At 44.5% G+C, this 21698-nt stretch overlaps 1 protein-coding gene and 1 non-coding gene across 2 annotated transcripts; one reads left to right on the top strand and one right to left on the bottom strand.

The window, feature by feature from the left end:
* The first annotated feature begins 3631 nt into the window (after positions 1-3631).
* Positions 3632-11659, top strand: LOC112176717. Its single transcript, XM_024314775.2, is given in 2 exon segments — positions 3632-8268; positions 8270-11659. Coding segments are annotated over 2 exon segments (5406 nt in total). The 5' UTR covers positions 3632-5043; the 3' UTR covers positions 10451-11659.
* On the bottom strand, positions 5598-5705 carry LOC112181019. The gene has a single exon (XR_002928633.1). It is a non-coding gene; the product is annotated as a small nucleolar RNA R71 (small nucleolar RNA).
* Positions 11660-21698: the final 10039 nt, after the last annotated feature.

Genomic DNA, 21698 nt, shown 5'->3' with positions numbered 1-21698 from the left:
GAGATTGTTTTGGTGTCGAGACCACCTATTGGGCCTTATGATTTAAGTTTGGGCCGAGATTCTTTCATTTGGGCCTAGAATGTTACAGAAGTTTAGTGAGGCGACATTTGTCAAAGTTTCGAAGACTATAAATTGAGTTGTAACAAAGTTTTGGATTTTGGATTTTTACGAGATCGAGTTTTGGGCCTAGGACAAAGTTAAGAATTAACTTAGGAAGTTTCCGATGAAAAACGAATAAAAAAAAAGTTACGAGCCCAAAACCAAGAGCAATTAACTAGGAGAGTTTCGTAACTTGTCGCAAGGGCAAATTTGACATTTCTCGCACACGAGTATAAATAGAACAGTTAGGAATAGAAAACCTAAACTCTCACCTTTTTTCCCTCAGAACTCTCTCCCCCGACCACTCGCTCCCTCTCGTCTTCTTCCCTCTGCCACCACCAGAGACTCCAGCTCCGGCCCACTATCTCAACACACCACCTCCACCAATCGAACCAGGACCAAATTCTGACCTAAACCCAACAAGAATCACCGGCATGCACCACCTCCAGCTACCGCATGCAACCACCATAGTTTCCGCCACCATGCTTAGCAGAAAAGACTACTTCCAATCACTTTCTCCACTCACCGCCACCACCACTCCATCCAACACCCAAAACCGACCAAACTCGAGTCTCACCCTTCGACATGCATCGCCCATAGCCACCATACACGATCACCACAGTTGCACACCACTGCTCCTCCAATTTCTTCAATTTTCTGCGATTTCCTCGCCCTTCCGCCACCGTCATTCTACTCAGCCAACAAAGCGGAGAAAAATCCAAAAACCCCTCTGCCTGACGACGCCGTTTGAGCATGATCGGAGCTCTCGGCTCTGCATGTTTTCGTTTTGTGGCCTCCAATCCAAATCGAGTGAAACCACCTTCAAGAATAGAATCAGCGCCTTGTCAAACACCAAAACCCTAGGGCCCCGACCTCTAACTCCGACCAGAGCCACTCCTCTGTCGCACGCTCCACCGCAGGCACGAGAGAAATTTCTAGCTCCGCCGCTCACGGCTGTTGGAGTTTCAGACCGCCTCTATTAGGTAATCTTCATATTTCCCTTTGATTGGAGCTTTCGGTTTGACGTGAAATGATTGGAGCTTCTGGTTTGACGTGAAATGATATCCCTAACTCTGTCATTTAATTGGGATTGTGTGAGGTTTTGTGGAATTTGCGTTTTGAAAGAATTTGGAGAAGAAGGAATGGTTGGGTCAGTCTCGATTTGATTTTGGAAATTGGTAAGGATATACTGCAGTTCCTGTTTTAGATACAATGGTTAGTGATGGGCTGATTGTTAAGCCTATACTATCTGCTAGGGATTCGAAAGGTTAGTGAGGATGGATCATGACTATGTTGGATCGAGTCACTGTTTGGAAAAGAAGAATGGTAAGGGACTATATTTTGGAATCTGTTTGGTTGTGTATTGTTTGTACTGATCAAAGTTAGGGTTTTATTGAGTATACATGATATAAATTTGGTTATGGTATTTGAATGATCGGTTATGTTGGAAATGTCATGTTATAAGGTGAATGACTAAATCAGTGAGCTCTTTAAAGAAGTTGTAAGTTGCAAGTTAAATTGTTGTTGTGAAAGAAAATGTTGAGCATGAGTAACTATCAATGTTGAGTGGAAATGGGTAATGAAAATGGTGGATTTTATTTGTTTGAGCCAAATTAGGATATTGGATTAATGTTGATGAAATAAGGTTAAAAATTGGAGTATTCTAGTGTCGCCATATCCCGAAGTTATCGTAAGAATGTGATCATTCGGGAATGGTAATTACTATTTATTTGCTATTATTTAATGATTAAGTAAAAAGGGTCAAACCGGTTGACTTGGAATACATTAAGAAAATAAGTATAATCACCATATCCCGAAAGGAGTTTGAAAGGCGAAATCATTCGAGAATGGTAATTATTATTTAATTGCTTAAGGTTTAAAAGCTAAATAAAATTAGGTCAAACCGGTTGACCGAAATTTTAATATGGAAAAAAGTGTGGTCACCACCTCTCGAATGAGCTTACTACATTAAGTGAATTGTTTTGGAATGGTTACCATTAAATATCGATTCAAAATAAATTGGTGACTCATAAAGAAATTGAGCAAGTGAGTTATGAATTGAGTACTTATTGGATTTAGTTTTTGTTAAAGGACTCAAGCATGTGCATTTGGATTTGGGCAAATGATCGAAAGTCGGGATCAAACCCTAATGTGGACGAGCACTCCATATCCAGGTAGGGTGAGCTGTCCCTTCCTTGTTAGAGGCTTTTCTATAAGTGGAATGCTCTAGTATAATATTATGTTGCCTGCAAGTAAGTTTTTGGTTGTTCATTAGTCGATGCCTCGTGATACCTGTGTTTTCATAACTGATAATTGTTGATTGTGAAAACCTAGGCTAGACTTACATGTTGAGATACTGTACGTACCCCTTGTATGTTTGTACTTGTGACTAGAAAGTGAATGGGACCTAGATGCATATATTCCTAGGGATCCCACGGTGTAGATAACCGTGAACCTCTTAAGGGGGCTGTGCTCCTATGTTTGTCGAGGAAGGGTGAGTACCAACAGTGAACCAGTCATAAGAACCAGTCTCAAGGCCAGGAAATGGACATTTTTACTACTTGTAGTCACAAGGACTACAGAGTAGTTGGCCGGTTCTAGAAGGATGATGAATCGGGTCGGTCACCGATTTGTTTTAGTTTAGCCGGCAGGTAAGTATCTAACAACTTCAAGTTATGTGAAGCATGCTGCATTTGTTTTATAAAAGAAAACAAATGTTTGTGGTTGCTTCTTTTTAAAGTATTTTCGATAAACATGCACAATATTATGTAGTAAATATTTCAAGTAAGCTATCTTTCAAACCTAGTTTGGTTAGGTCGGCCTTTACTGGGCATGCGAGGACGAAAGCTCACCCCTACTATAGTGTGCAGTTTTCGAGCATGTGGTCGGGGAGCGTACAAAGGAGGCACATGGCCCGGCTTGGCGCATTCTTCTTTGACTTATTTAAAATAAGGTTTTGGTCCTTTATCGGATTTTGAAGTAACTTATGTATTTACTTTTTATTTATTTCCTACTCGTTTACCAAAACTTCGAGAGGCCCGTAACCCTGGGGCGTGTCTCTCGCACTTGTAGTTACTTAGTGATTTGTTTTCCAAATTGGGCTCCGATTGTAAGCCCAAAACTCATAGCCCATTTCAAATTCCGCTTTTGAAAATTTGTTGTTCAGTTGCTAGAATGATTTGTCCAAGAAAGTGTTTTATAAACCAACAATCTAAACCCAAAAGGCCTTGCGATTTCTGGTTGATGAGTTAACGGGATTTCATTCGTGACATGTCGGTTTCTCATTGGCTCCGGGTCGCGGAGCTGTGGGACTCCTCTCTCGGGTCACCACATTGGGAATGCCGTGAAGGCATAAGCATGAAGCTCGGGGCTGCCGCAGAGGCGTGAGCGTTAGTGCTCATGAGTGGGAAGCTCGGGGGTGCTGGGTAGGCAAGAGCGCGAAAACTCGAGGATGTCGCGGAGGCGTTAGCATTAGAGCTCGTGAGCGGGAAGCTCGGGGATGCCGTGAAGGAATGAGCAGGAAGCTTGATAAGTGGTTAAAAATACAGTCATATCTTCATAATTGCTTAACTATTGAGTATTTTATTGGCCTAATTTAATCTAACTATATCATATTCTTGCTTTATTAGGTCTGGGACTTGGATGATGGAATTGGACAATTAAAGGCCTAAAGGAGTTGCTGTGCTTGGACTTGGATGTGGACAAGTTGACTTTATTGGTTAAGTGCTTTGTATAATTATCTTTAAGGAGGAGATAAGTGTTCCCACGTGCCCAGCTCTCCATTCTTTCTTCTACATATTGGAAGGCACCTTCCCTTGCCTTGCCGCAGCCCAAGCTCACCAAATACCCAGAATCAATAACCCTTAATTAAGGGGGAGTGAAGGAAATTGAATAAGTATGAAGAGCCCAATCTCCGTGAAACAAGAGAACCAAGATCGACATCATATCAAGATGGAAGGAGATCTCCCAATTAAACCAGATTCTGAGAAGAAGTGGAAAGCAATTAAACTTCATCAAATGGCTCCTAGTATTTTGGGGATTGGATTCTTCTTCAGATTTTCTTGGGGGCAAAAGTGAAAGGTTATAAAGAGAGGTTGGAGCAGATTTCTCTTCTCTCTTCTTCTCCTTCAACCTCAGTTCATCTTCTGCGTTGTACTCTTCCAAACTTATGGATCTTTTTGCTTTCATTTTTCTTATGGAGAACTAATTTCCTAGCTAAGGCTAGGGGAGAAACTTTGGATTTCCTATGTAGTTTTTATTAATTCGATTCGACAAGAACTTCAATGCAAATTCAGTTTTTGGATGTTCAAATTTAATTTCTGCATTTACTTTTTGATTGATTGATGGGTATTTGATAATCTATTTCATAGGATCAGCCATGTTTTTCCTATTGTGTAGTAAAAATATCCATGCTTTTGAGACTAAGTAGAGTTGCAGAGTGATAAACAATTTCGTTGGAATTGTTTCTTGATAGGTTGTTGCCATAGGTACAGTTTATACTTGAACTATTCTTACAGAAATTGATTGGGCCTTGTGTATTTGAACTAGCTTAAATTGAAATCATCCTTAGTGTCAGTTTTCTTGAATAAGTTTCAAGGGAGAGAGTTGAATTAATATGATTGCATAGGTGATTTAAAGTGGAACCCCGAAACCTTAGTGTATGTCCTTATTGGATTTTCTCCTCAACTAAACTCATTCAAATTGTTTTCTTTTCAGTTTATTCATCATTCTGTGTTTTTCTCACTGTTCTCGGCGGAAACGACACTCGTACTTCTGAGTTTATACTACTACACGATTCCTGCACTTGGGATTAGCAAGCAATTTTTGGCGCCGTTGCAGGGGAGCGTTTGACGAAGCACACAGAATATTTCTACAATTGGTACATTCGTTCCATTTTCTTTTTAATTTTGTTAGTGTTAGTTAGTTTTGTTTGTTTTCATTCTTATGCGTTATAGAGATCAGTTAGGTAGATTTGCTAAAAAGCCTGAGTGTGAAACTTTGTTTGGCAATTTGTTTGAGTCTTCGAGTTCGTCTGCATCATCTGTAAACATGGTAGACGATGACAATAATAATGTAAACAATGACCAAAACAATGTTTTGAATAATGTGCTCAACAATAATCTGCTTCCCCCACCTCCTCCACCTAGGACTTTGCAGACTTACTTGCATCCTGCACGTAATGCTCAGCCTTCTTGCATCATGTTACCACCTAACATGCCCAACATTGATTTTAGACCTGGCATTGTTCAACTCCTTCCTGCATTTCATGGTTTGGAAAATGAAAATCCATATGTGCATGTTAGGGCATTCGAGGAAGCAGTCACTGCATTTTATGATCAAGCTGCAGCCATTGATTTTGTCAAACTAAAATTCTTTCCATTTTCTTTGCGGGACAAGGCAAAAGCTTGGTTGTATTCTTTAGGGGCTAGATCTATAGGTTCTTGGGCTGAAATGACTGAAGCATTTTTCAATGAGTATTTTCCTAATCATAAGACAATGGCCTTAAAGAGAAAGACTGCTAATTTTGCTCAAAATGAAAATGAGTCATTGTATCAAACTTGGAAAAGATTTAAGGAACTCTTGAGCTTATGCCCACATCATGGTTTTGAAACTTGGCGGCTGGCCAGTTGTTTTTATGAGGGACTTCTCCCTCGTGACCGTCAGTTTATTGAGTCTATGTGCAATGGAAATTTCCTGAAAAAAGATCCTGATGAAGCCATAGAGTTTTTAGATGAGATTGCTAAGAAGGCTCACCAATGGAGTGACTCTTCTACTTTTGAGAGCACAGATCGCTCCAAGCCCTCCACACCTTCTGTGAGTAAGGGAATTTTTCAATTAAAAGAAGAAGACCACTGGAAGATGAAATATGAGACCTTACTTGCTGGTTTGAATAAATCTCACACGCCTCAAACGGTTAATTGTAATCAAGTTTGTGATTATTGTTATGAGATTGGTCATTTTGGTCAAAATTGTCCTTCTTTGCAGGTGATGAATGAGCCACAAGTCGCTGCATTGGGAAATTTTCAGCGACAATATTCGCCTTATTCGGAGACTTACAACCCAGCAACAAAGAATCATCCCAACTTTCGTTGGAGGAATGAGTCTCACCCCCAGGTAAGTGTCCCTAACCCTCAATTTTCAGCACCTAATACATTTAATTCTAAGCCATCTCTGGGAGACACTCTTCAGACATTCATGCAAGAGCAGCAAAAACAAAGTCAAAGGTATGATGCAATGTTCACTAAATATGATTCTATGTTTGGTCAGATAGTTGAACAGAATAAGGAAATTAAGAATCAGATTTCTAAATTAACCAATTCTCTTGCTTTTAATGAAAAAGGGAGGTTTCCTTCTAATACTGAGCCAAATCCCAAACGTGTCAATTCGGTTGAAATAGTTGAGCATGCTGATTCAATCACTCTTAGGAATGGAAGAACAATTGAAAATGCACCTCCTGTTAAAGAGGTAGAGAAACCTAAGAGTAAAAATGAATTTGATGAGTCTAAAGAGAATGAAATTGTTGAAAATCATTCTGTTCCTGCACCATTTCCCAAAGCTTTACTTCCTTTAAAGAAAGTGAATCAGAATTCTGAAATTTTTGATCTTTTTAGGCAAGTAAAAATAAACATTCCCTTGTTAGATGCAATTAAGCAAGTGCCATCTTATGCAAAATTTTTGAAAGACTTGTGCACTGTGAAAAGGAAGCATAATGTGAAGAAAACTGCATTTTTAGCTGCTCATGTTAGTTCAGTACTTCAAAGTAAAATTCCTCCAAAATACAAAGATCCCGGTAGTCCTACTCTTTCCTGTGTCATTGGAGAACATTTTATTGATCGTGCTTTACTTGATTTGGGTGCTAGTGTAAACTTACTTCCTTATTCATTGTACCTGCAGCTAGGTCTCGGTGAGCTTAAGCCTACAAAGCTTAAATTGCAGCTGGCTGATCGTTCTGTAAAAATTCCAAGGGGAATGATTGAGGATGTGTTGGTCCAAGTGGACAAATTTTATTATCCTGTTGATTTCTTTGTTTTGGATACGGAACCTGTTTTACACTCTGAGAATCAGATTCCTGTTATTTTAGGACGTCCATTCTTAGCTACATGTGATGCTAACATTAGTTGCAGGAGTGGAGTGATGAAATTGAGTTTTGGGAATATGACAATGGAAGTTAATATTTTTAATGTGTTTAGGCAGCCATATGGAGATGAGGAATGTGAATTTGTTGATTTTATTGGAACTCTAATGCATGAACAATTTGTGAAGAGCAGCGTTGTAGATGTGTTAGAAAATTTTCTCATGAATTCACATGATTCTAATGCTGCTGAAATTGCTGAAATAAGTTCATATTTTGATTCTTTTCAGGTCCAAGGAGTGAATGGATGGACACCTAAATTTGAGAAGCTTCCACCGCGAGTTGAGAGCAAACCATCAAGTGTACAGGTGCCAAAACTGGAGCTGAAACCTTTGCCAACGGGCTTAAAACATGCATTCTTGGGTCCAAACGACACTTTTCCTGTGGTAATATCCTCTTTACTTACTATTGAACAAGAAGGTATGTTGTTAAATGTCTTGAAGGCCCATAAAGCTGCTATAGGTTGGTCTATTGCTGATATTAAGGGAATTAGCCCTCTTGTTTGCACACATAAGATTTTTTTAGAAGAGGATGCTAAACCATCTAGGGAGCCACAATGTAGACTAAACCCAAACATGAAAGAAGTTGTTAAAACTGAGGTCTTGAAATTGTGGGATGCGGGTATTATTTATCCAATTTCTGACAGTAAATGGGTTAGTCCTACACAGGTTGTACCTAAGAAATCTGGAATAACAGTGATCAAGAATGATAAAAATGAATTGGTTCCTACTAGGGTTGTTTCTAGTTGGCGCATGTGCATAGACTATAGGAAACTTAATTCCACAACTAGGAAAGATCATTTTCCCTTACCTTTCATTGATCAAATTTTAGAAAGGGTTGCAGGCCATGAGTTTTATTGTTTTCTAGATGGTTACTCAGGTTATTATCAAATTGAAATTGCCATTGAAGATCAAGAAAAAACCACTTTTACATGTCCATTTGGTACGTTTGCTTTTCGTAGAATGCCATTTGGTTTGTGTAATGCCCCTGCCACATTTCAAAGATGCATGATTAGTATTTTCAGCGATATGGTAGTAGCAATTTCTTGAAGTTTTCATGGATGACATATCTGTTTTTGGTGATTCATTTGATGAATGTTTGTCTAATCTAGAAAGAGTGTTGATAAGATGTGAAGAGAAAAATCTTGTTCTGAACTGGGAAAAGTGTAATTTCATGGTCCCTTCCGGAATTGTTCTTGGTCACATTGTTTCTTCTAAGGGAATTGAAGTAGACAAGTCTAAGATTGAACTGATTGCTAAATTACCTGTTCCAAAGAGCATAAAAGATGTTAGATCCTTTTTAGGACATGCTGGTTTTTATAGGAGATTTATAAAGGATTTCAGTGCCATATCTAGACCTTTGTGTAATCTCTTGTCTAAAGACACTCCATTTGTTTGGACTGATGCTTGTCAGGTTGCTTTTGAAAGATTAATTGGATTGCTCACTTCTGCTCCTATTATGTAATCACCTGATTGGAATTTGCCTTTTGAAATTATGTGTGATGCTAGTGACTTTGCAATAGAGGCTGTTTTGGGGCAAAGAAAAGATAAGAAACCATATGTCATTTACTATGCGAGTAGAACTTTGAATAGTGCTCAAATGAATTACTCGACAACTGAAAAAGAGCTCCTTGCAGTAGTATTTGCATTAGATAAATTTCGTGCTTACCTTGTTGGATCGCCTATTGTTGTTTTTACTGACCATGCAGCTCTAAAATACCTTCTCACCAAGAAGGATGCTAAGGCTCGACTTATTAGGTGGATCCTCCTACTCCAAGAGTTTGATATCACTATCAAAGACAAAAAAGGAGTAGAGAATGTGGTGGCAGACCATTTATCCATATTGGTTTTTGATGAAAATCCTGACTTGCAGCCTATTAATGATTCTTTTCCTGATGAGAAACTTTTTGTTATTTCGGAATTACCTTGGTTTGCTAACATTGTTAATTATCTTGTCACAGGTAAAATCCCTCCAGATTGGAATGCACAAGATAGGAAAAAGTTCCTGGTGGAGGTACGCAGTTTCTTTTGGGATGACCCTTATTTATTTAAATATTGTGCAGACCAAATTTATAGGAGATGTGTACCTGAGAATGAAATGCATGATGTGATTTCCTTTTGCCATAATGAAGCATGTGGTGGCCACTTTTCTGTTAAAAAAACAACTGCTAAAATTTTGCAATGTGGATTTTATTGGCCAACTCTGTTTAAGGACACCAATGCATATTGTCGAACATGTGAGCGTTGTCAAAAGTTAGGAGCCATAACTCGTAGAAATATGATGCCTTTGAATCCCATTTTAGTCATTGAAATATTTGATTGTTGGGGCATTGATTTTATGGGTCCGTTTCCCTCATCTTTTGGATATCTGTATATCTTGGTAGGCATTGATTATGTATCTAAATGGATTGAGGCTGTTCCTTGTAGGAAAAATGACCATAAAACTGTTTTGAAATTTTTGAAAGAAAATATTTTCTCTCGACATGGAACACCTAGGGCTATTATTAGTGATGGGGGTAAGCATTTTTGCAATAAGCCTCTCGAGGCCTTGATGAAGAAATATGGAGTTACTCATAAAGTGGCCACCCCTTATCACCCACAAACAAGTGGCCAGGTTGAACTTGCCAATAGGGAAATAAAACAAATTTTGGAAAAAACAGTGAACCCAAACCGCAAGGATTGGTCTTTACGACTAATTGATGCACTTTGGGCTTACCGTACAGCTTATAAAACCCCAATTGGTATGTCCCCCTATAGATTAATCTATGGAAAAGCTTGTCACTTACCTGTAGAATTGGAACACAGAGCCTATTGGGCGATCAAGACATTTAATTTTGGTCTGAATGATGCCAGTTCTCTTAGGAAACTTCAGCTGAATGAATTGGAAGAAATTCGGAATGAAGCATATGAAAATTCTAGGATTTACAAGGAACGAATGAAAGTTTTCCATGATAAGAAAATTTTGAGAAAAACTTTTGAACCTGGTCAAAAAGTTCTTTTGTATAATTCTAGATTGCATTTGTTTCCTGGTAAGCTTCGCTCTAGATGGACAGGTCCGTTCGTGGTTAAACGAGTTTTTCCATTTGGTGCTATTGAAATTGAGGACCCAAAGAATGGTAATGTGTTTAAAGTCAATGGGCAGCGTTTGAAACCATTTTTGGAGAGTATTGTTCTAGAGGATGAAACCATCTCTCTAGATAATCCTATCTATGCAGACTGACTTGTTGGACTCTCAGTCCGTCTGTTGTAAATGTAACATTGTTTTCAGTTCTGTTTATTTTTCTTTTCTTGTCCGGTCACTAACAAGTTGCAGAGTCTTGCTTGGGAACATCTCTTCTTTCAGGTGCACTCTTTCCTACTCACTCTTTACTTTTATTAACTTGTCTGTTATCTCTTGCTATTGATTATCACATTGAGGACAATGTTTATTTGAAGTTGGGGGGAGCAGCAACTTGTCAGTTGTGTCTTGGTTTATTTTGATTACTATTTATTTCAATTTTGGTACTGTTCACCGTCGTCACTGTTCACATAGTGTCCAAAAAAAAAAAATTTCGTAATTCCTTTGAGGTTGCTTACTTCCCAATACGATGATGAGACATTAGTGATACTTCCTGTATGGCATGGAGAAATACTTGAGATTTTGGTGGTTAATTTGAGATATGAGCGTTAGCTTTGCATGTTGTCCTTTTGCGAGATAATCTTCATGACATTTGGGGTTGTTTCAGCCATGTTAGTAGTGTTCAAGGTTTTGGAATTTACATGGACTGGAAAGTCATAAAATAAGTGGAGACTTATAACCCAAAGTGAGATTTGAGCTATTCTTTTATTGTTGAGGGTTATATATGAAATCTTATTTTCTTTCTGTGCTAAATACATTTTCGATGATCTCATTATTCTTCTATTTTGATCAATCACCGAGAATTCATTGCCTTGGATTATTACACTAGAACTTCCTTTAATGTCTCTCGAAGCGTAAAAGTTGACCACATGATGACTGGGAAGGGATTAAGGCACTTAGGATTACCTCTATTGCCATATATGCCTGTGTCCTATACAATCATCCCCTAGATAACCATTTTGAGCCTTAAAATAAGCCTTTTTCATTCTTAACCATACTCCCCTACCATGCTCCAATATTGGAGTTAAGCCTCATATATATACCAATCCCCTTATTTTCTGAGAAATTATTAGAGATGGTTTGTATTCATAGAAATGTTCTCCTTTGATTATTACTGTACTATTGGTGGAGAGATGGTTAGGAAAGTTAAAAAAAGAAAAGAAAAAAGAATGAATGAGGGAAGGGTGAAATTTTGTGCTTTTGGAATCTGCAAATATGTGCTCGCAGTCTTACTATATGTATGCAGATTTAATGAATGAAGGGAGTGAAAAAAAAAAAAAAAGTGCAGCAGAAGTTAAAAAAAAAAAAAAAGCTGCTAGTAAAAAAATATATATTCGAAACAGAAAGAGAAGATGAGTAAGCACGGTTCGTTGCAGATTATTTAGATGCAGACTCATAGAAAGCAAGATTGTCTAGTGTATAATTTGAAGGCCTCTAATATTTTCTCAGGAATTCTTTGAATATCCTATCCGTTCTTTGTTTAGCCATGTCCCTAGCCCCATTACAACCCTATATAAGACCTCTATGATCTTGGGTGTTGTGTGGTACAATTGTGGAGAATAGATAGAGAGGGAACTATGGGGTGTAGTCCGATATTCTCAATGGTGATTGGTATCTTTTCATGAGATCTATTTTATTTTACCAGAAAAAGCTATTTTTCATGACTATATGTGAGACTCTTTGCATCCATGTACATCAATTGTTCTCACATATGCATTGAGAGAAACACCTAACCAACTTCTAAGCGATTTTATTCTGAGTGATATATCCTATGTGAAGAGTTGAAGTTGAGGCTTGCTTATGATGATTTGGTTTGTGTCGAAATTGAGATCTGGAATGGTACTGATTGTGGTTGGGCAATTTTGGGTGTTTATGAGTTGAGTCTGGCACTTGGACAACGTGTGGAGCTCTTGCTCAGTTTTCTTTTAGCTCTCTGAAATTATGATATTGGATGATTCGATTCTGTGTTGACATATTTTTGTTTGGTATCTCTGAGTTTAATGATGGGAAGTAGTAATCTCCTGGAATTGATGTTTGTGGGTATCATCCCTGGAAAACCCTCAAGAGACTATAACTCGTCTGCTAAGGAATTCTTAGTGGAGTTAAAGGCTTGCTGCATATGCTAAATGCAATCGTGATCCCTACGAAAGTGGCTTAGATAGTTTGGTTTTTAGTATTCTTTGAGTTGGAGAGTCGTCTTGAGTCGCTGTCAATTGCTAGAGACTAGCAATAAGCTAGTTGGGGGGGGTGTGATAAGTGGTTAAAAATACAGTCATATCTTCATAATTGCTTAACTATTGAGTATTTTATTGGCCTAATTTAATCTAACTATATCATATTCTTGCTTTATTAGGTCTGGGACTTGGATGATGGAATTGGACAATTAAAGGCCTAAAGGAGTTGCTGTGCTTGGACTTGGATGTGGACAAGTTGACTTTATTGGTTAAGTGCTTTGTATAATTATCTTTAAGGAGGAGATAAGTGTTCCCACGTGCCCAGCTCTCCATTCTTTCTTCTACATATTGGAAGGCACCTTCCCTTGCCTTGCCGCAGCCCAAGCTCACCAAATACCCAGAATCAATAACCCTTAATTAAGGGGGAGTGAAGGAAATTGAATAAGTATGAAGAGCCCAATCTCCGTGAAACAAGAGAACCAAGATCGACATCATATCAAGATGGAAGGAGATCTCCCAATTAAACCAGATTCTGAGAAGAAGTGGACAGCAATTAAACTTCATCAAATGGCTCCTAGTATTTTGGGGATTGGATTCTTCTTCAGATTTTCTTGGGGGCAAAAGTGAAAGGTTATAAAGAGAGGTTGGAGCAGATTTCTCTTCTCTCTTCTTCTCCTTCAACCTCAGTTCATCTTCTGCGTTGTACTTGTTAATGTCTAAAAGTCTAGCGGTAGCTGGACCTTAGTTAACGCTGATCCGGTGGGCGGATCGATACTTGTGTTGTTATTGTAGTTCCCGTTACCTGTCAAGTAAAATACAATGGGCGTCAGAGGGAGACCGCGCTGGGCGGTCTTCAACTCTCCGATGCCTAAGTTAGTCAATGTATTTATGTTGACAAAGTAACAGTAGGTAAGTATTGAATGCGTAATTAATGAGGAGAGAGGAGAGAACCTTTTATAGGTGAGGAAGAGACTGATCTTGTCTTTGTTTTCGATGTGGGACTGATATGCTTCGGTTCTCAGTTTCAGAAGCTTCTGACGCTATCTTGGCGTGGCGCGTGGCGGCGCGTCGCCGGCTATCTGGGGATGGTCCAACGCTGAGGTTGTAGCCCGCCTGGCGGTGCGTCTACATGTCATTCCTTTAGTTGGAATTAGTACCTTTGGCGGTACAATGAGCATGGCTCATTATAGCTAATTATGCTTGTAAATGTACATGTATGTACAAGTCCCCCAAGTCCCCAGTCAAGGAGGGCAATCTTGGTTGGGGAGTTGTTCGGCGGTTTGAAGCGTTTTCTTCCGCTAGACTTGCAAGAGCATAATTAGCGTCAGTGCGTTGTCAACCGTTGGTTTTACTGATCAAACGCTTTATACCCTTTCGGGTGGGCCCCTGCTGGGCCCTCCAGGGAGTCCCCCACTCCCCGGCGAAGATAGACCTCCGGATGGTCGGTAATTTGTTTGATGAGGGGGAGCTGCACGGAGCAGAGGGTGTTGGGTAGCGAGCCCAATGTTTAGCACCCAAATGACGGGGGTCAACGTGCCTGATCAGGGCCGTCGTAGACTGTTTGACTAGTCCCCGTGTCCCGTAGGGACGGTCTGACGGTAACGCCGCGTGGCGGTCGTTGTCAGTGAGGCGTAGCCTCGGGATTTTCCGTTGGCGGATATCCCCCGCTAGATGCAGCAGGAAGCAGCGTCCGATAGACGTGCTTGGCGGTATTTTTGCAAGATGAAAAGAAAGGTTCCGCCAGCGGTGTGTAGCGAAAGACACCCCGCCTGCAGGGTAGCAAGGAGAAAGTCCTGCTGGCGGGATTTTGCTGGCGGAGACTTCGTTTCTTGGAAAATGACAAGGGAGAAGTTCCGCTGGCGGGGTTTGCTCAGCGGAGACTTCGTCTCTTGGAAAAAATGACAAGGGAGAAGTTCCGCTGGCGGGGTTTGCTCAGCGGAGACTCCGTCTCTTGGGAAAAATGACAAGGGAGAAGTTCCGCTGGAGGGGTTTGCTCAGTGGAGACTTCGTCTCTTGGAAAAATGACAAGGGAGAAGTTCCGCTGGCGGGGTTTGCTCAGCGGAGACTCCGTCTCTTGGGAAAAATGACAAGGGAGAAGTTCCGCTGGCGGGGTTTGCTCAGCGGAGACTTCGTCTCTTGGGAAATGACAAGGGAGAAGTTCCGCTGGCTGGGTTTGCTCAGCGGAGACTTCGCCTCTTGGGAAATGACAAGGGAGAAGTTCCGCTGGCTGGGTTTGCTCAGCGGAGACTTCGCCCCGCCAGCGGATACTTCGTCTCTTGGAGAAGGACAAGGGAGAAGTTCCGCTGGCTGGGTTTGCTCAGCGGAGACTTCGCCCCGCCAGCGGATACTTCGTCTCTTGGAGAAGGACAAGGGAGAAGTTCCGCTGGCGGGGTTTCCGAAGTTGCCCCTTCGGTGGTTAATACGTGTCGCGCCCATAGCGGGTTAGCGTGCGTAGGTTTGTCTGCTAAGCCTGTCCGTCTTCTAGCCTTTAATGACAGTAACTGTGGGTTTCGTAACCGAGATGACGCCTCGGGCAATCCGGAGAGTGAGTGGAGACGTACGACACGTGTACGGCTAACAAGGGATGTCGGTATGGAGCGGACGGCTGAGGACGCGTTGGGGCCGATATAAAAAGGGGGGAAACTCTGGGGGATTCGACACTTTGTGAAAATTTTGAAAGCTTAGCCACCGTTTGTCCGAAACCTGAGAAGGAGCCTACCGAAGTTTGGGTATACCACTCCCAGAGAGACGTCGGTCGTAACTGTGCACCACCGTGTCGGAGATTGCACCACTGAGGTTGGTATTCGGATCTCTGTCTTCTGCTATTTGTTTCTGCTAGTTTCTGGGTTTTGTTGTGTTTGCTTTTCTGGGTGTGTTCTGAGGTGTGAGATGGGGTTTTTTGTGGGGGGTTGAATGATGGTTGGCCAATGCGTTTAGTGGTTTAGGATTTGGATAGTCGAGTCTGGGTTGAGTGTGTTTGTTTACACTTTGGAGTTTTCTGGGTTTTGTTCTTGATTATTTTGGCTATATCTGATGCGAGAATAGGCTAGATCTATGTTTGTGCTAACTGATGTGGGTTTTAGGGTTTTGGGATGGCTAGCGTTATAGAGATTTCGAGCAGTGAGGATTCCGGGTCTGACGTGTCGCTCAGCGCGGCGGATGGGGTTTTTATTGATTCGTTGCGTCCGTCTGCCCCTGCAGGAACCTCACTGCCAGAAGTGCTAGACGTCGAGCCGCTACAGACCATCCCCTGGGAAGTAGTTATGGGTCGGGGTTCCCGTCCGGAGAGTTCTAAGGCGGGCGAGGCCGCTGCCGCCCGTCGCGCCTGGCGAGTAACAGTGCTGCCAGCGGCTCCGCTGGGGAGGGAGAAACAGCGGAGCAGAATGTTGAGTCAGCGTGGTTCTTCCCGGATGGGACAGCCGTTGACGAGGCGGGAGGGGGGATGAGAGGTGCTGCTGTCGCTCGACTGAAGCAGGCGTTCCGGTTGCCGGGGTCGGTGAAGCTGCGCCCACCGACGGCTGATGAGAAGGCGTCGATTCTCCCGACGGGGTGTGCGGCCGTGCACGAGGCCATATTCCGCCAAGGGGTGACACTTCCGCTGGTGCCCAATCTCCAAATCCTTGTTTGCGAGTTTGGCCTTGCCTTCGGTCAGATCTGTCCAAACATGTGGCGGTTGATGTTGGCGATGAACTCCTTGTGGCGCTTGTCGGGGTGCGAGGGGCCTACCGTGGCGGAAGTGCTTCATTTCTACGAGTTAGTATATGTGAAGCGCCAAGGCTGCCACGGGCAAGTAAACTTGAGTCGCCTGCAGGGAGCGCCCAAGCTGATCGAGAATCTGAGGGACTCCATGTCCTATTGGCGGGGGACCTTTTGCGTCGCTACCGACGGTTGGGAGTACCACGCTAGGTCCAACGAAGAAGGGCCGTCATTTAGGATTAAGTCAGAGTTCCAACCTATTCGAGGTTGGTGGCCGGTGTCCGCTGAAAATGTTTGGCGTGCTTACATGCTTGAACTTGTATTCTTACTAACGACGCGTTTTTTTTGTGCAGCGGGACTTCGGTATACGCTGACGCGTGAAGAAGAGTGCCGCGTGGCGAGGATCAGAGGTTGCTGGCGGAACCGAAACTTGCTTGATTTCCGCCTGCTGACTGGTTGGGAGTTATTGGTCGACCTGCGACTAACACGCTCCATTGGTGAGGAGCCTACCCTGTCGTTTTGTTTTATAATTGAATTGTGTCTGACTGGTGGCTGTCTTCCCTCCTTTTTTTTTTAGAAACTCCGCCGGGCAACAAATCAAGTCGCGACGCATTTGAGAAAGCGATGGATCGGGCGGAGATAGAAAATTTTTTGGAGGCCATGTACGCCGAGGGGCTGGCGGCCCAGCAGACTGTGGTGAACCCGGAGACGTTGGCGTTGAGCCAGTCCGAGGTTCCGGTGGTGATGGCGATGCCGCACCAGCCTCACCTTGGTGAAGATGGTCTGCCTGTGGTGCAGGCGGGGACCCAGACGGCCGGCGGGGATCAGAGGGGAAGTGCTGCGGCCGGGCCTCAGAAAGAGCGGATGCCTGCCCAGAGGCGTGGTCCTCAGGTGGTTCAGCCGGCGGGAGAAGTCATTGTGACGAGGGAGGAACAGCCAGTAAGGGCGACGAGGGCCGCCGCTGGGGGCCAGAGGGCGCTGGAGAAAAAGCGCCGGACGGTTGAGTCTCCTGACGAGGAAGAGGGAGAAGAGGTAGAGGTGGTTGGTGCCCGCCGACAAAAGAAGGCCCGCCAAGCTCCTGCAAAAACTGCGGCGGTGGAGGGAGAGGCGCCCGCCGTCAGCGATCTGGACTCCTTCGCCGAGTATGCGCCATTCATGACAGAAGGGGAGCGGGAGTTCCTCTTCCATCTGTGCGAGCGGCTGGGGTTCGGGGGTCTGGCGGGCATATCGCGCCCGACGGCAATTGACCAATCGCCCTTCAGCTCGGCGTTTGGTCAAATATCGGCGGGGTTACACGATATGTTCGTGGCGGCGTCAAAGCAGTCCCGGGTTGAGGAAGAGCTCAAGGGAGAAATCGGAGGTCTCCAGAGGGAGCTGGCGGAGGCCAAGGAGAAATTGGCGGAGCTCGAGCGGGGTCTGGTCAAGGCGGAATGTGATTATGCGGACGCCCGCGGCAAGCTAAATGCGGCCATTCGGCGGGATTTGGAGAGGAATGAACATGTCTCCAAGTTGGAGCAGGAGATCGGGCTGCTGCAGGAGCGGATAGCCGCCAAGGACAAGAAGCTCATTATAGTGCAGCGGGAGTCCGCCGAAAGGATGGCCGAACTGAAGCGGTTGGGGGTGAGGTTACCCGTCTGAGAGCTGAGGGGAGCACCGCTGCGGCCGCTGCTGTTGAAGCATTCAAGCAGTCGGCGGAGTTTAAGAAGACACTGACCGAAGCGGCGAAGTCTGGGGCCCGGGCCAATATAGATATGTTGAAGCGGAAGGGTGCCATTGACTTTGTAAAGGCGTCACAGCCTGACGTGCCGCCGGTCGATAGTGTCCGCGCGGAGACAGAGGTCGTGCCTGCCCCAGCTGTAGGTACTCATTCGGGCAGCGGGGAAAGTGGCCCACATCCGACGGAAGGGTCGCAGCAAACTCCCCAGCAGACCCCGTCGGAGGTGTCACGTGCCGGATTTCTGGAGGCACACACCCGGGCCGACGGCACCATAGAGACCCCCAGTCCGACCGCCCGAGGGTCTGATCAAGCGAGCCGATCGGTCGCGCCGCCAGTCGCTGAAGCTGCTGAGGCCGAAGCTAACCGCTGAACCTATCTGTGACCTCAAAAAAATTTTTTTTTTGTGTAGCCGCTGGGGCACCTTTGTTTGTAAAGAAGTTTGTGGAATAAAGTAAATTTCTGACTTTTGGTTTGGTATGATGTGTGTGTAGCATTTTGAGTTATATTTTTCTTTTGTCGATCAATGGAACATTAAAGGAATTCAGATTGGTCCAAGTGCACTACGTAGCGGACGGGGTCCGCCGACGATTCCTGGCGTTGCCAGTTGCCCTCGGTGCTAGACTTGGTAACAATGGTTTGAATAATTCCTCGTTTCATTGATGGCTGACTGATCAGCGTACAAAAGTGGGGTAGTACCCGTTGGGTAGCTTCCCTTAGCTAAACATTTGAACAAAAGATTTAGCTAAGTCAAGATGCGCATGGGTAGCGGTTTGACTATTTGTAATAATACCGAAGGTGTTCAGTATTCCAAGGGCGGGCCGACGTGACGCCGTCCTTGTCCATTAAGTAGAAGGTGCCTGGGCTAACGACTTCCACAATTTTGTACGGGCCCTCCCAAGTTGGGCGGAGTTTTGTTGGTGGCGGAATGACTTCCTTCATGACCGAGTCCCCCAATTGGAGGTTCCGGGCTCTGACTCTGGCGTTGTAAAAACGTGATACCCATTGCTTGTTTTGTAGATTGTGTAAATGGGCCTTGAGTCTTTTCTCTTCTAGGAGGTCCCTGTCCAAATTGACGCCGGCGCTGTTGGTCTCTGGGCAGTAGCCTTCGACTCTAGCGGTAGGTTGAGTAACTTCAATGGGTAAGACAGCCTCTGTGCCGAACATCATACAAAAAGGAGTTTCTCCGGTGGCGGAGGTTGGAGTTGTTCTGATGGCCCACAGGACCTCTGGGAGTCTTTCCGCCCATAAACCTTTGGCGTCGTCGAGCTTCTTTTTTAGTAACTTTTTTATTATCTTGTTTGCCGCTTCGACCTGACCGTTGGTCTGGGGTGGGCGACAGATGCAAATCTCAACTTGGTGCCTAGGTTGGTGGTGAAGGAGATGAGCTCGTCATTGTTGAACTGTGTGCCGTTGTCTGTGATGATTGTGTGTGGGACACCGTAGCGGCAATAGATATTTTTCCAAAGGAAGTGAATTACCTTGGCGGTAGTTATTGCCGTCAGCGGCTCCGCCTCTATCCACTTGCTGTTGTAATCAATGGCAACAATGATGTATTTGAATTGACCTTTGGCAGTCTGGAACTTTCCCATCAGGTCAAGGCCCCACGTGGAATGAATCCATGGGCCCACGATGATTGACAGTGGTTCCGCTGGTGCGTGTGGGAGATCTGCAAACTGTTGGCATTTGTGGCAAGACCTCGAAATCCGCCGGGCGTCATCGCCAAGTGTGGGCCAGAAGTAGCCTTGTCGCATTGTGCGGTTGGTCAGGGATCTGGCGCCCGAGTGGTTTCCGCATTCCCCGCCATGGATTTCAGTTAGGACAACCCTTCCCTCCTCTGGGGTTAGACAGCGGAGGTTAGGATGGGTGAATCCCTGGCGGTAGAGTTTGCCGTGCTGGATGTTGTAGCGGGTTGCTCTTCGCTGGAGCTGTCTTGCCTGAACCTTATCTTCTGGCAACGTTCCGTTGCGCTTATATGTGATGATCTCGTCCATCCAGCTGGGGTTGACCTGAACGTTGAAGATTTCCGCCAGGGTCTTTGTGATACTTGGCTTGTCCAGGCACTCCACCCTTGTGTCCGCTGGACTCTGATGTGGTTGGGCGGTTGCCAGTCTTGCCAGTGAATCAGCCTTAGCGTTCTTTTCCCTGGGGATCTGTGTGATTGTATGGAATTTGAACTTTTTTAGCAACGTTTTGACGTACCCCAAATATGCTGCTAACTGCTGGTCCTTGGCTTGGAAGCTGTCGTTGACTTGGTTGACTACTAGTTGGGAGTCGCTGAATATGTTGACGCTGTCAGCTCCTGAGTCAATGGCGAGGAGTAGGCCGGCGATGAGCGCCTCGTACTCCGCCATATTGTTTGAAGCTTTGAAATTGAATTTCAATGCGTACTCTGCGTTCAGTCCCCCGGGTCCGGTTAAGATGACTCCGGCGCCGCTGGCCTTGGCACAGGCGGAGCCGTCCACATGTAGGTCCCAATCTGACTGTGGGGGAGTTGCCTCTGCGTTGGTTACTATTTATGTTCCGGGCATTGTTTGAGTATCGGGTTCCGGCTGGCGCTCAGTAAGTTCAGCGATGAAGTCCGCTACTGCCTGCCCCTTCATGGCGGTTCTTGGCTTGAATTCTATGTCAAATTCGCTGAGTTCAATCGCCCACTTACTGAGGCGCCTCGAGTGTTCAGGGTTTTGCATCACCTGCCTTAGCGGTTGATTGGTTAACACATGGATCGTGTGAGCCTGGAAATATTGCCTGAGGCGTCTGGCGGCAACGATAAGTGCGAGGGCCAGCTGTTCCAACGGTGCATATCTTGTTTCTGCTCCGTTCATGCCCCTGCCGGCGTAGAACACTGGGAGTTCCTCCTGGCCTTCCCGCCGAACAATGGCGCAGCTTACTGCCGCTGCCGAGACCGCCAAGTATACGAATAATGTCTCTTCTTGCACAGGGACAGAAAGGAGAGGGACCGCCGCCAGATATTCTTTTAGGCTCTGGAACGCCGCCTGACACTCTGGGTTCCAGTCGATGACCTTCTTGTGAGTTGTTTTGAGGAGTTTGAAGAATGGGGCGCACTTGTCAGTAAGTCGAGAGATGAATCGAGAGAGGGCGGTTAACTTGCCTTGGAGACACTGGACGTCTACCTTATACTTGGGGTCCGACAGGTTAAGGATGGCCTGTACCTTATCTAGGTTAGCCTCGATACCTCGCTCGCTGACGATGTAGCCCAGAAATTTACTAGCGGTGACTGCAAAGAAACATTTTTCTGGGTTGAGACGCATAGGCCAGGAGGATGGTTACTATGATCCTGAGGTTTGCCACATGTCCGCTGGCCTTTATGCTCTTAACTAGCATGTCATCCACATAGACCTCGATAATTTTTCCCAGATGCTCAGCGAACATGGCGTTCATCAACCGCTGATAAGTTGCACCGGCGTTCTTCAGACCAAAAGGCATGACATTGTAGCAGTAGAGGCCTTTGTCGGTGGTGAAGGTGGTGCATTCTTGGTCGTTGGGGTGCATTTTGATCTGATTGTATCCGGAGAAGGCATCCATCATGCTGAGGAGTTCGTGTCCGGCGGTTGCATCGACCAGCTGATCGATACGAGGTAGCGGGAAACTATCCTTTGGGCATGCCTTGTTTAGATTTTTGAAGTCGACGCACATCCGCCACTTGCCGCTGGGCTTTTTCACCATTACCAGATTTGAGATCCACTGAGGGTAGATGACCTGGCGGATGAATCCAATGTCCCGTAGTTTGGCGACCTCCTGTCCG

This window comes from Rosa chinensis, chromosome 7 (assembly GCF_002994745.2).
Source record: "Rosa chinensis cultivar Old Blush chromosome 7, RchiOBHm-V2, whole genome shotgun sequence".
Taxonomy (NCBI): Eukaryota; Viridiplantae; Streptophyta; class Magnoliopsida; order Rosales; family Rosaceae; genus Rosa; species Rosa chinensis.
The sequence above is the reverse complement of the archived record's forward strand: the minus strand, read 5'-3'. Positions and strand labels throughout refer to the sequence as shown.